The sequence below is a fragment of the Muntiacus reevesi genome, chromosome 1 (genome assembly GCF_963930625.1).
Source record: "Muntiacus reevesi chromosome 1, mMunRee1.1, whole genome shotgun sequence".
NCBI lineage: Eukaryota > Metazoa > Chordata > Mammalia > Artiodactyla > Cervidae > Muntiacus > Muntiacus reevesi.
The window spans coordinates 269,957,682-269,970,278 of NC_089249.1; the positions used below are offsets into that span (position 1 = coordinate 269,957,682).

Here is a 12,597-nt window from a genome sequence, read left to right on the forward strand (position 1 = left end):
AAAAAACAACACTCTTTCTCAAAAATATAAATTAGAACAGTATATTATGTGACTCTCCTTAAATATGCTAATAGGAAATATGTGCTGTAAAATTTACTGTGTACTATTTCTTACCTTTTAAAGCCTCTTACTCTTACTGCTTAAAAGTAAAATACTCCTGAGACTTTTAAAATTCACTTACTTCTTACTTTCTTGATACCAGAATTACTTTGAAATAAACTGTCTTGTTTTTAATGGAGAAGAAAAGCCCATATGAATTAGTCTAGTGAATCATTAATACCAAATCCACTTTGAGAGGAAAATAATGAAAACTTTCATAAGAAAAAACTGGCACTCTTTGGATTGTTCCTAAAAATGCTTTGAAATTTTAGACACTGATGCTATTTTTCTGAAGTTAATTTGTAATTTAGCTATTTTCCGTGATACAACTAAATGTCTCCTCACCCTCACAGTAGATTGCTTATCTTGTGAGGTTTCTCTTTTCCTCTCTGAAAGTAGGTTGCTTTGTAAAATTATAATGTTAAAAGTATCCAACTAGATTCTGAAATTAAAGTCAAAGTGTATTGTAGAAAAGGCATAGTTTTTGCAGATGCAAACTTAGATTTTGAATCTTGGTTTCTCCATTTTCTAGCTGTGTACCCTTGAGCTACTTTTTAATCTTTCAGGTTCCCCATTCTCATCTGTACAAGAACTGTAAATGGCACTTTCATTTTTGAGAAGGAAATGAACACATATGAAGTAAATAAGCCCCAGAATCCTGCTACCTCAGTCTTAAACCGTTTACTCCTATTGAGTAGTACAAAGTTGCTGGAATACTAAAGCAGGTGTGACTTCATCCCCCATGGCTAACCAGTGTCTTCTGTCCATCTTTTATCCCTCAACATCTCTTTCATTTACCTTGCTTCCCTTAAGGCCCTTTTATCCCTAAAGCTAGCATCTCTAGTTGACCCTATGCCTTGTATAGTGCCCAAATAGATTGGATATCTCCCCTGAGTCCTCATTTTGTCCTCCCCACAATCACTTTGCTACTTCTACACTTCTTCCCTCTACTGCTAGATTAGTCATCAAGGAGACTGATATAGCTGCTGCTTTCCCAGACAGTGTCATTGAGGTAAGGATATCCCTGAAGCCTCACCATTGGTGACCTTAGTCAGATAATTAATTTACTCACTCACTCACTCACTCACATACCTGATCTTTGAAGGATGGGACAGGAAACGATACTATAGCTTTAAAAGAAAAAAAAAATTCTAATGCTCGGGTGAATTATATTAAGCAAAAAGCCTAATTTGGCTCCTAGGCCAAGACGATGCAGAATTCCTAAACTCCACTTGATGTTACAGCGTTCGGCCAACTGGGATTTTACTCTCACAGTATGAACTCTATAATTGGGTATTCCTTGTGTAGTGTTGGTTAAACTGAGATCCAGCACTTTGACTTTGCTCAGTTTGAATATTATTTACTTTCCCAATTAAATGCTTTGGATCCCTGATCTTTGAAGGATGGGACAGGAAAAGATACTGTAGCTTTAAAAAAAAAAAATTTTTTTTTCTTTTCTAAAACCCAGCTGAGTTGTATTAAGCCAAAGGCCTGATTTGGCTTCTAGGCCAAGCGTGCATGTACATGTGTGCTCAATTGTGTCCCAACTCTTTGTGACCCCATGGACTATAGCCCACCAGACTCATCTGTCCATGGAATTTTCCAGGCAGGAATAGTGGAGTGGGATGCCATTTCTTCCTCCAGATCTTCCCAACCCAGGGATCACACCTGCATCTCCTGCATTGGTAGGCAGATTCTTTACCACTGAGCCACCTTTGAAGCCTCATAGGGGAAGAGGGTGCAGAATTCCTAAACTCCTCTTGATTTTAATAGAATTGGAGCCAAACAGGATTTTACTCAAACAATATGAGTTCTGTGATTCGTGTATTGCTTTTGTAGGGTTGATTAAACTGAGATCCAACACTTTAATTGACTTCAGTTTTAGTATTATTTACTTTCCCAATTAAATGCTTTTAGATAAGAGAAGTCATGAAAATCTTTTAAACTCTTTAATTTAAAGCTGCATTATGGATTGAATTTAAGGCTTAGTATGTCCTTTCCAAAAGAAGGAAGTTTTAATGGTGATTTACCTTAAGTTTAAAATCAAAATAGTTCACTCAAGTAGCAAACATTAAGAAACTACTAGTTTTCAACCCATTGCCTTAAAACCGCAAAATATTCAGTAGTGTAGAAAAAGACCATGATATAATTTTACATAAAAATTAAGATACAGACTATATAAACTTTTGTTTTTTAATAATTTTTTGCACACATCTATAAAACCTTCAAGTCAGACCCCTCCCCCATTCCCAAATATTAACAGTGGTGTTACAGAGTGAAGGAATTAAAGATTTTAACCTTTCTATATACTTAGTAGTATTTTTCAAATTTTCTATCATCATGTGTTAATTAAAATTAAAACATAAATCAGTAAAAGTTATTTTGAGGGAAATTTTAATTCTTAAATACAAACATAAGTTAAACTTTTAATACTTTTTTATCTTAGTTACTAGCATACAATTTTTAAGATGCATTATGATCTCATAGTTCTATGATAATGTGTGCCTGATCATAAAAGAAATAGTAATGCAAAGTAGGGAAAGTTTATCCTTATTTTCCAATCCCAGACCTCTTTAAGCATCCTTGCACTTCTTTTTGCCATACTTTTCTCTTTCACCCAACTGTTACACCCTGCTCTTACATACTCTTTCCCATACCATACCTTTCTATTCATATCGCTTTTCTTGCTTTTATTTCTTTGAGTTCTTTTAACATATTCTAGCTGATTAGTATTCTTCAAAGGTGTTCTAGCTATGTATCATATTGTGAAGAACTCATAGACCTAAAAAGCTAGTATACAGTGTCCTTAATTATGATGAGTGGTATAGGTTAATTTGCATTTTTAACTGGCACTAACTGCAGAGGAATTTCAGGCATCAAGGATAGGCCCATGTGGGAGATATTTTGGGAAAGTCCACACCACAGGGACAGTTGTTTGCTCTTCATAAATGCCAGCTCTATTTGAATTCATTATCTCCTTAGTTGTGTGTATTATATGATTCAAGGTAAGCAGCTAGATTGCTTTTTAATTACTGCAAAAGTTTTGAAAATTAATATAAGAGCATCTTCTTTAACTGAAAATCGCATGTATATTTTTAACTTAAAAATGAATGCTGTGGGGTTTTTTGTTTGTTTTTCTTTTCCTGTTATTGTGTTAGGGTAGTATCTTCTGTGTGAATGTGTCAAGGATTACCCCCTACAAGTTCTAGAAAAATATCTAATTTCTGGAAATACTACTGGGACAGTTATATCACAGTTTATTTACTTTATTTCCTGAGGGAAGACTTCTAGCAGTTAGCTAGCTCTTCATCCTCCATATCCGAGAACCTATTACCAGCACAAAACTTCACTTTGAATTAACTGGATAATTGATAGTATTAACCCCAATTTTGTATAGTACCTTCTTTGGGTTCACTGGTATATCAGGCTATTAATTATTGTTTTCTTACTCCCATAGGGTCATAGGAAGAGACATTAAACCACTAATTTTTCAAGTGTAAACTAATACATCGTATCTGTGTATGTCTATGTGTATTCCTGCATCGATAGATAACTATTTTCCCTTATAACTATATGACTTAGACCTGTGGTTATTAGTTTGTCATATGATGTGGTGGTAAGGATTGCTAACTGTATTGTAAATTCTGTTCAAGTAGATCATTTTATTATAGGACTCTATTAGATTAGATTAATGGAATTTGTTCCTTTAAAAAAAAACAGAACTGCTAGTTATTGTGTGCCGTCACTGTGATTTCAGATTCTTTGGAAGTTTAGCTGATAGCCCAGTTTTTCCAATAAACTTGCTAATTTCCTATATTCTGATTTGTTTTTTTAACACATATTTTCATGCTGTTTGAATCAGGAAGTCTAACTTCTTCACCTGTGTTTCTTACTCACTTTTCCTCTTTGCTTGTTTAATATCAGTTTCATTTTAATTGTTTTTCAAAGGCAAGAAGTTGCTTTAAAAAGGTTTTCTTGATTTCTACCATTAAGCACAGTTGGTTCTGTTTTCCTTTTACTGTTGGCTCTTCAGAAAGCTTATTAAATATCCAAGGTGGCTGTATTTATTCCATCATAAGGACAGTATGATTTAAGGTGAAAACTGCATTATCTACAACTCTAATAAGTCCAAATCATTTAATAATTTGTACATCAATCCAAAATATGTTAAAATGTCACTTTGTTAATAATAAACATTCAAATTGCGAATTAGCTCTTCCTAACTTTATATAAAAGAGGAACATAATGATAGGGGTTTTTTTCCCTTATATTTCTTCATAACATAGTTCTCAGGAAGCAGAAAAATACAATTTAAGATAATATTTATTTAAAACAATTTTTTTTTCTGCTCTATTTTTGGCAGCACTAGGTCTTCATTTCTGTGTGCAGGCTTCCTATAGTTGCAGAGACGGGGGCAACTCTCTAGCCGCAGTGCATAGGGTTCTCATTGCAGTGGCTTCTCTTGTTGTGGAGTATGGGCTCTGGGCTCATGGGCTTAAGTTGCCCCACAGCATGTGGGATCTTCTAGGACCAGGGATAAAACCAGTGTTCCCTGCATTGCAAGGCAGATGGTTAGCCCCTGGACCACCAGAGAAGCCCCTAAAATAATCTTTAAGTCAGACTTTTTGGGAGCATTATAGTGATTTTGTTGTTATTGTTGCTTTTTGTGTTTTCCTGTTACTTAATAGTAATTTCTCTATGTGGGCATTTTATTTTTTATTTTTATTTATTTTTTTTTTTTTCTAAGTTATTTATTTGTTGGTTGGTTGGTAGGTTGGTTGGACTGGCTTTTCGCTGCATGGGCTTTCTCTATTTGCAGTGAGCAGGGGCTGCTCCCTCGTGGTGCCCACGCTTCTCACTGCGGTAGCGTCTCTTGTGGGGCACAGGCTCTAGGGGGCATGGACTTTGCTAGATGTGACTCATGGACTTAGTTGTCCAACAGCATATGGAATCTTCCTGGACAAGGGGTTGAACACACGTCACCTGCATGGGCAGGCGGATTCTCAGCCACTGGACTACCAGGGAAATCCAAGCACTTAAAAATAGCCAGATGGGAAAGATTTTAGATTTTAAAGGCTACTCAAACGTCCCTTCTTTGGCAGCATTTTTTTGAAGTACCTACTGAACTGTTTTTCAGACTCTTAAATATGTAAATAAAATACAAGTAGTAGGTGAAATGTATATGGTTAAAACACTTGTATTCCTCTGATGAAAATGACTTTCAGGAACTACAAAAACAACTAGATTGCCTTTTCAATTAGAATACCAAGGTGGTATTCACAGATAGGTTTCCGTGTTTCTGAAAAGACCTATTATTTTCTCAAGGAAATTTTCTTAAAGGCTTTGTCATTCCCTGAAATTAGTGATAGCGATTTTTCTCCCTGGTTTTTTGCTTGTATGCCTTATAATTCCCATGTGGCTTTGTGTGTTAATATGTGTTCGGCATTAGACTAAGTCATGATTTCCAGCAGCAGCATGTTTTTGTAAAGTTTTTTTGTACTATTGATACTAGTCTTTATTAATGGATATTATCACTCAAAAGCTGTTATTTAACCCATGTACATGGTTTAAAAATTTGGATGATTAGTATGGTAGAGTTCTTTGTGTAAGAAGCTACTTATATTTATTTACTGATGATAGTGTTTTACATATATGATTATTCTATAAGACACCAAAGCCCTACTGTGGCCACCTTATAATTTTGTCCTGGCCAAACTTATAAAAGTTGTTTCACTGAAGAGCCTTATCCTTGAAGACACTTTCTGTATGTTCTTTATCTTGAATTGTGGGATTTTCAGGGATTAATGCCTAATATCCCTTTCCCTTCTTTAGAACCAGTGGAGAAATATAAATCAGATAGGTTGAGGCCAAAGAATCTTCCTTTTTACTGAACAAAAATTGGTTTAGAGAAGTTGGATTTGATGTGCAACCCCAGTGTGTTTCTTATCACATAACCCCCGAATTGATTTACACACCCAGGCAGTGCAGTACCAGATCCATAGTTCATGTTAACAAGCATTAATGCGAACCATTTGCATATAAACATGCATATGTGTCTGATGAAGTATATTTAGTCACTTCTCTCAAGTAACTTTTCCTCCTAAAGTAAGGAGTGATGAGGGGTAGAGAGAAACCAGCAGTGCTATTTTCCTACCAGAAGTTTCACTCTTATTTAACCCCAAGTGATTCTTTAAATTGTTTATAGTGAGACTTTATTTCAGCTTCTACTCTAAAATGAATCTCAACTTTTAAGTAAATACATATTTGCACATAGTTCACACATATTTAATATAAATATTTGTATATAACATATCTAACCTATGAAAATAGAATCCCTATAAGGAAAATTTTTTATTTCATCAGTTGTCTATTAGTAGTCCTGGTAAAAATTGTTACTAAAATTTTTAAAGTTCAGTTGTTTTGAAAGAAGTTAACTGGCACTGCCCAGCCTGCAGTTGCCCAACCTGTGGTGTTAAGTGAATACTAATCCAGAGCTAATGGTGACAAAATTAAGAGAAATGAAAAATTACCCTGATTTCTCTAATCCCTGCTTTCCTCATCTGTAATGAGAAACTGGGTTTTCTCCAAGATGGTCTAAATCTAAAATACTAACTTTATGTAAACAAATTAAACAACTATTATTCTAACTAGAAATGCTGTGAATTTTCTGTTTCTTGGTCAATAAATGTGCCACCTCAAATACAAAGTACATTGTGAACTTCATTTAAGTATAAATTAATGACTCCATCAAAATAAATTTGAAACCTATGTAATTTTTTTCAGTCTACTTTGTAGGTAATGAAAGTAACATGTAGCACAGTTAAGAAATCTAGATTAGGAATAATTTAGTATGTGTGTATGTGCTCAGTGGCTCAGTCATGTTCGACTCCTTGCAACCCAATGGACTGTAGCCCCTGAGGCTCCTCTGTCCATGGAATTTTCCAGGCAAGAATACTGGGGTGGGTTGCCACATCCTCCTCCATGGGATCTTCTTGACCCAGGGATTAAACCCACGTCTCTTGCATCAGCAGGTGTTTCTTTAACCACTGTGCCACCTGGGAAGCCCAAGTTCCCTTATACCTACTATAACATTTGATGTAAATACTGTGGTACCACAAGTTTATCGAGTTCTCCATTGACTTATTTATATATACTGTTCAGTCTCTGTCCACAAACACTGAAAATTTGTTTGAGATCTGTGTGTGTCATTGTCCACAAGTGTCCAGTTGTTGTCCAGTTGCTCAGTCTTGTCCAGCTCTTTGTGACGCCATGGACGGCAGCATGCCAGGTTCCCTTCAATATCTCCTGGAGTTTGCTAAACCCATGTCCATTGAGTAAGTGATGCCATTCAACCATCTAATCCTCTGTCGTCCCCTTTTTCTCCTGCACTCAGTCTTTCCCAGCATCAAGGTCTTTTCCAGTGACATCAGGTAGCCAGAGTATTGCAGCTTCAGCATCAGTCCTTCCAGTGAGTATTCAGGGTTGATTTCCTTTAGGATTAACTGGTTTGATCTCCTTGCTGTCCAAGGGACTCTCAAGAGTCTTCTCCAACACCACAGTTCAAAAGCATTAATTCTTTGGCACTCAGCTTTCTTTATGGTCCAACTCTCATATCCGCACATGACTACTGGAAAAGCCATAGCTTTGACTAGATGGACCTTTGTCCGCCAAGTGATGTCTCTACTCTTTAATATGCTGTCTAGGTTTTCTCATAGCTTTTCTTCCAAGGAGCAAGTGCCTTTAATTTCATGGCTGCAGTCACCATCTGCAGTGATTTTGGAGTCCAGGAAATAAAGTGCGCCACTGTTTTTTTCCCTTTCTATTTACCATGAAATAACATTCTTTGTTTTTTGAATGTTGAGTTTTAAACCAGCATTTTTACTGTCCGCTTTTACCTTCATCAAGAGGCTCTTTAGTTCTTTTTCACTTTCTGCCATTAGGGTGGTATCATGTGCATATCTGAGATTATTGATATTTCTCCCAGCAGTCTTCATTCCAGCTTGTGTTTCATCCAGCCCGGGATGGGCTGGATCATTTGAAACGATGTACCTTGCATATAAGTTAAATAAGCAGGGTGACAATACATAGACTTGATGTACTCCTTTCCCGGTTTTGAACCAGTTGTTTGTTCCATGTCTGGTTCTAACTGCTGGTTCTTGACCTGCATACAGGTTTCTCAGGAGGCAGGTAAGGTAGTCTGATATTCCCATCTCTTCAAGAATTTTCCACAGTTTGTGGTGATCCACACAGTCAAAGGCTTTGGCGCAGTCAGTAAAGCAGAAGTAGATATTTTTCTGGAACTCTCTTGCTTTTTCTATGATCCAGTGGATGTTGGCGATTTGATCTCTGGTTCCTCTGCCTTTTCTAAATCCAGCTTGTACATCTGGACGTTCTCCGTTCACATATTGTTGAAGCCTAGCTTGAAGGATTTTGAGCCTAACCTTGCTAGCCTGTGAAATGAGTACAGTTGTGCGGTAGTTTGAGCATTCTTTGGCATTGGAATGAAAACTGACATTTTCCAGTCCTCTGGCTACTGCTGAGTTTTCCAGATTTGCTGGCATATTGAGTGTAGCGCTTTCACAGCATCATCTTTTAGGATTTGAAATAGCTTAGCTGTAATTCCATCACCTCCACTAGCTTTGTCATAATGCTTCGGAAGGCCCACTTGAGTTCACTCTCTAGGATGTCTGGCTGTAGGTGAGTGATCACACCATCGTGGTTATCCAGGTCATTAAGACCTTTTTTGTACAGTTCTTCTGCGTATTCTTGCCACCTCTTCTTAATATCATCTGCTTCTGTTAGGTTCATACCATTTCTGTCTTATCAAAAACAATACTTTAAAAATGAATCTAATATTATGATGAAATTTTATAAGTATTTGTCTTTTTCTGAAGAATTATACTCTTCAGTGTGTTCTAGTGACAGGTAAAGCTTTCATTATTCAAACCAGAAAACAAATCATTTTATTTACAGCCACATTTTGAGAAGATCACTTTTAAAACTAATTTCTATTGCACATAAGCATTTGAACATTGGTATTTACAGTTAATCCTTATATCTTAAGTAGTTTTTGTTTTTATTTTTATCACTCATAGTTAAGAAAAAATAATGTCAACCATATGGATAACATGTTTAACTATGTTGTCTTCTTTATATGTATATGTTAGATGGAAGATGCTGCCCCAAAGCATATTATCCAGATGACAGGATTTAAGGTAGAAGAAAAAGAAGCTCTAGGCAAATTGCTTTTAAAACTGGATTGCACTTTTATCAAGAGTGAGGTGAGTACAGTTCAAGGTTTAGTTGAAGAATAACTGAAATTACAGTACTGGCCTACAAATGATAAAATGCCCCCTTGAAATTGTAAGGATAGACAGAATATGTTAAAAAGGAAATCTTACCTTAACAGCATTTTTGTGTGTGGATTTTTCTTTGCAGAAATACAAAAATTGTACACATCTAATAGCTGAACGCCTATGTAAGAGTGAGAAATTTTTAGCGGCTTGTGCAGCAGGTGAGTTAACTACCTTCCCCTCACTTTTGAGATAAAACATCTTCATGGTGAAGAAAAAATGCTTTAATCTCTGGAAAGATAGTAGGTTTACTGTATCAAATATAAATGTGGTTCTTTCTGATATTTTTCTGAAAATATTTGATGTATTATTTTTGCTTTGATTTTCTGAATAGCACTTGAAAAAGGTATTGAAGAGACAGAAATATTTACTTCACCTAGTGTAATGCTTTATATAAGAAAAAAATATTTTAACAGAAAGGTTTGGTACAAAATGTCTTTTAAAAAAAGCTTTTGTTGAAGCCTCAGCTATTCTCAGTCAAGTTTCTTTTCTTTGATCTATCATGGAAGAGTTGCTGTTTTTGTTCTCTTGCTCCTGCTTCCCCTCCCATCCATCCTATGAAGCATCGATCATTCTATTTTACGAACATTTTAAGTTTTCTGAACCTGTATTAGAGCTTAATCTCCTCTCTGCTTGTCACCGTTGATGTTCCTTTTATAGTTTGCTCTACTGTGATTGATTTGGTGTATCAATAGTCCACTTGCTTTTTTCCTTCTCCCTTCAGTATTTGACTCAGGTGAATTTACTGTTGTTTTTTTTTTAGTAATTTACCAGAAAAACATTTGGATTCATTATTATCTCCACAGATGAAAACGTGTATTTTATCTGCTGTTTAAAAAGATCATTGATGCCTAGATAAAGAAACTACAGAATGTTATTAAATATCCTTGAAAATTCATTGTTTTATAAAGTATAATAATGCTGTAAACATTATTGTAAAAGTTTTTAGCATGGGAGAAAGAATATAAACCTCATTCAAATTGGTAAGCAATAATAGTCATAATTTAATATATTTTATTAATCCATCACTTTATATTTTACACAGTAACAGAATTATAATTATTTATCATAGGAAAGATTACATACAATGTTCAGTGATGTTGTAGGTCTTTCATTATCAGAAAATGTAGGAGAACATAGTTCAAAAATAACATTGGCAGTGTAGAAAAAGTCATGTTGGAACAGGGCAAATTTTTTTTGGTTTTGGTCTTCATTGTTTCTCATTTATCAGAACCAACATTCTTTTGTGACTAACAGTTCATTTGCTTTCTAGGAAAGTGGGTACTAACTAAAGACTACATAATTCATAGTGCCAAAAGTGGCAGATGGCTTGATGAAACAACTTATGAATGGGGATATAAAATTGAAAAAGACTCCCATTATTCACCTCAAATGCAATCTGCACCTAAAAGATGGCGAGAAGAACTGAAACGCACTGGCGCTCCTGGAGCCTTCCATAGATGGAAAGTTGTCCTGCTTGTTAGAGCTGATAAGCGAAGTGACTCTCTTGTAAGGTGAGAGATCTCATAAAAGCTAAAGCAGTGAATATGAAAACAATTTTGGTTTTCTTAAATTATTGCTGTTCAGTTGCTCAGTTGTGTCTGACTCTGTGACCCCATGGACTACAGCAGGCCAGGCTTCTTTGTCCTGGAGTTTGCTCTTCAAACTCATGTGCATTGAGTTGGTGATGCCATCCAACCACCTCAGCCTCTGTCATCCCCTTCTCCTGCCCTCAGTCTTTTCCAGCATCAGAGTCTTTTCCAATGAATTGGCTCTTCACATCAGGTGGCCAAAGTATTGGAGCTTCAGCATCAGTCCTTCAATGAATTTTCAGGATTGATTTCCTATAGGATGGACTGGTTTGATCTCCTTGCAGTCCAAGGGTCTCTCAAGAGCCTTGAGCACCACAGTTTGAAAGCATCATTTCTTTGACGCTCAGACTTCTTTCTGATTCAACTCTCAAATCCATACATGGCTACTGAAAAAAGCATATCTTTGACAAGATGGACCTTTGTCAGCAAAGTGATGTCTCTGCTTTTTAATATGCTGTCTAGATTTGTCATAGCTTTTCTTCCAAGGAGTAAGCGTCTTATAATTTCATGGCTGTAGTCACCGTCTGCAGTGGTTTTGGAGCCCAAGTATAGTCTGTCGTTGTTTCCATTCTCACCATTTATTTGCCATGAAGGGATGGGACCACGTGCCATGATCTTCATTTTTTGAATGTTGAGTTTTAAGCCAGCTTTTTCACTCTCCTTTTTCACCTTCATCAGGAGACTCTTTAGTTCCTCTTTACTTTTTACCCTTAGGGTGGTGTCAAGTGCATGTCTGAGGTTATATATACTTCTCCCAGCGATCTTGATTCCAGCTTGAGCTTCATCCAGCCCAGCATTACTCATGATGTACTCTGCATATAAGCTAAATAAGCAGGGTGACAATATACAGCCTTGACGTACTCTCTTCCCAATTTTGAACCAGTCTGTTCCATGTCTGGTTCTAACTGTTGCTTCTTGACCTGCATACAGGTTTCTCAGGAGGCAGGTAAGGTGGCCTGGTATTCCCATCTCTTTAAGAATTTTCCACAGTTTGTTGTGATCTACACAGTCAAAAGGCTTTAGCATAGTTAGTGAATCAGAGGTAGATGTTTTTCTGGAATTCTTTTTCCATGATTCAACTGATGTTGGTAGTTTGATCTCTGGTTCTGTCTTTTCTAAATTCAGCTTGTCCATCTGGAAGTTCAGGTACTCAGTTCAAGTACTACTAAAGCCTAGCTTGAAGAATTTTGAGCATAACTTTACTAGCATGTGAAATGGGTACAGTGGTGTGGCAGTTTGAACATTCTTTGGCGTTGGAATGAAAACCTTTTCTGCTCCTGTGGCCACTGCTGATTTTTCCAAATTTGCTGTCATATTGAGTGCAGCAATTTCACAGCATCATCTTTTAGGATTTGAAATAGCTTAGCTCGAATTTGATCACCACCACTAGCTTTGTTCGTAGTGATGTTTCCTAAGGCCCACTTGACTTTACACTCTAGGATGTTTGGCTCTAGGTGAGTTATTACAGCATCGTGATTATCTGGCTCATGAAGGCCATTTGTGTATAGTTTCTGTGTATTCCTACCAGCTCTTCTTAATATCTTCTACTTCTG

At 36.3% G+C, this 12,597-nt stretch overlaps 1 protein-coding gene across 3 annotated transcripts in view; it reads left to right on the top strand.

Annotated features, from left to right (window-relative positions):
- SLF1 (SMC5-SMC6 complex localization factor 1) overlaps positions 1-12,597 on the top strand; it is a 71,198-nt gene that overhangs the window by 1,551 nt on the left and 57,050 nt on the right. Inside the window, exons 2-4 of one of the 3 annotated variants that reach the window (XM_065936762.1) lie at positions 9,267-9,380; positions 9,538-9,613; positions 10,726-10,966. In XM_065936762.1, coding sequence (XP_065792834.1) covers positions 9,267-9,380; positions 9,538-9,613; positions 10,726-10,966 — 431 coding nt within the window. Of the gene's footprint in view, positions 1-9,266; positions 9,381-9,537; positions 9,614-10,215; positions 10,436-10,725; positions 10,967-12,597 lie in introns of those variants that run through there. The other 2 variants (XM_065936776.1, XM_065936770.1) reach the window with 2 other exon arrangements.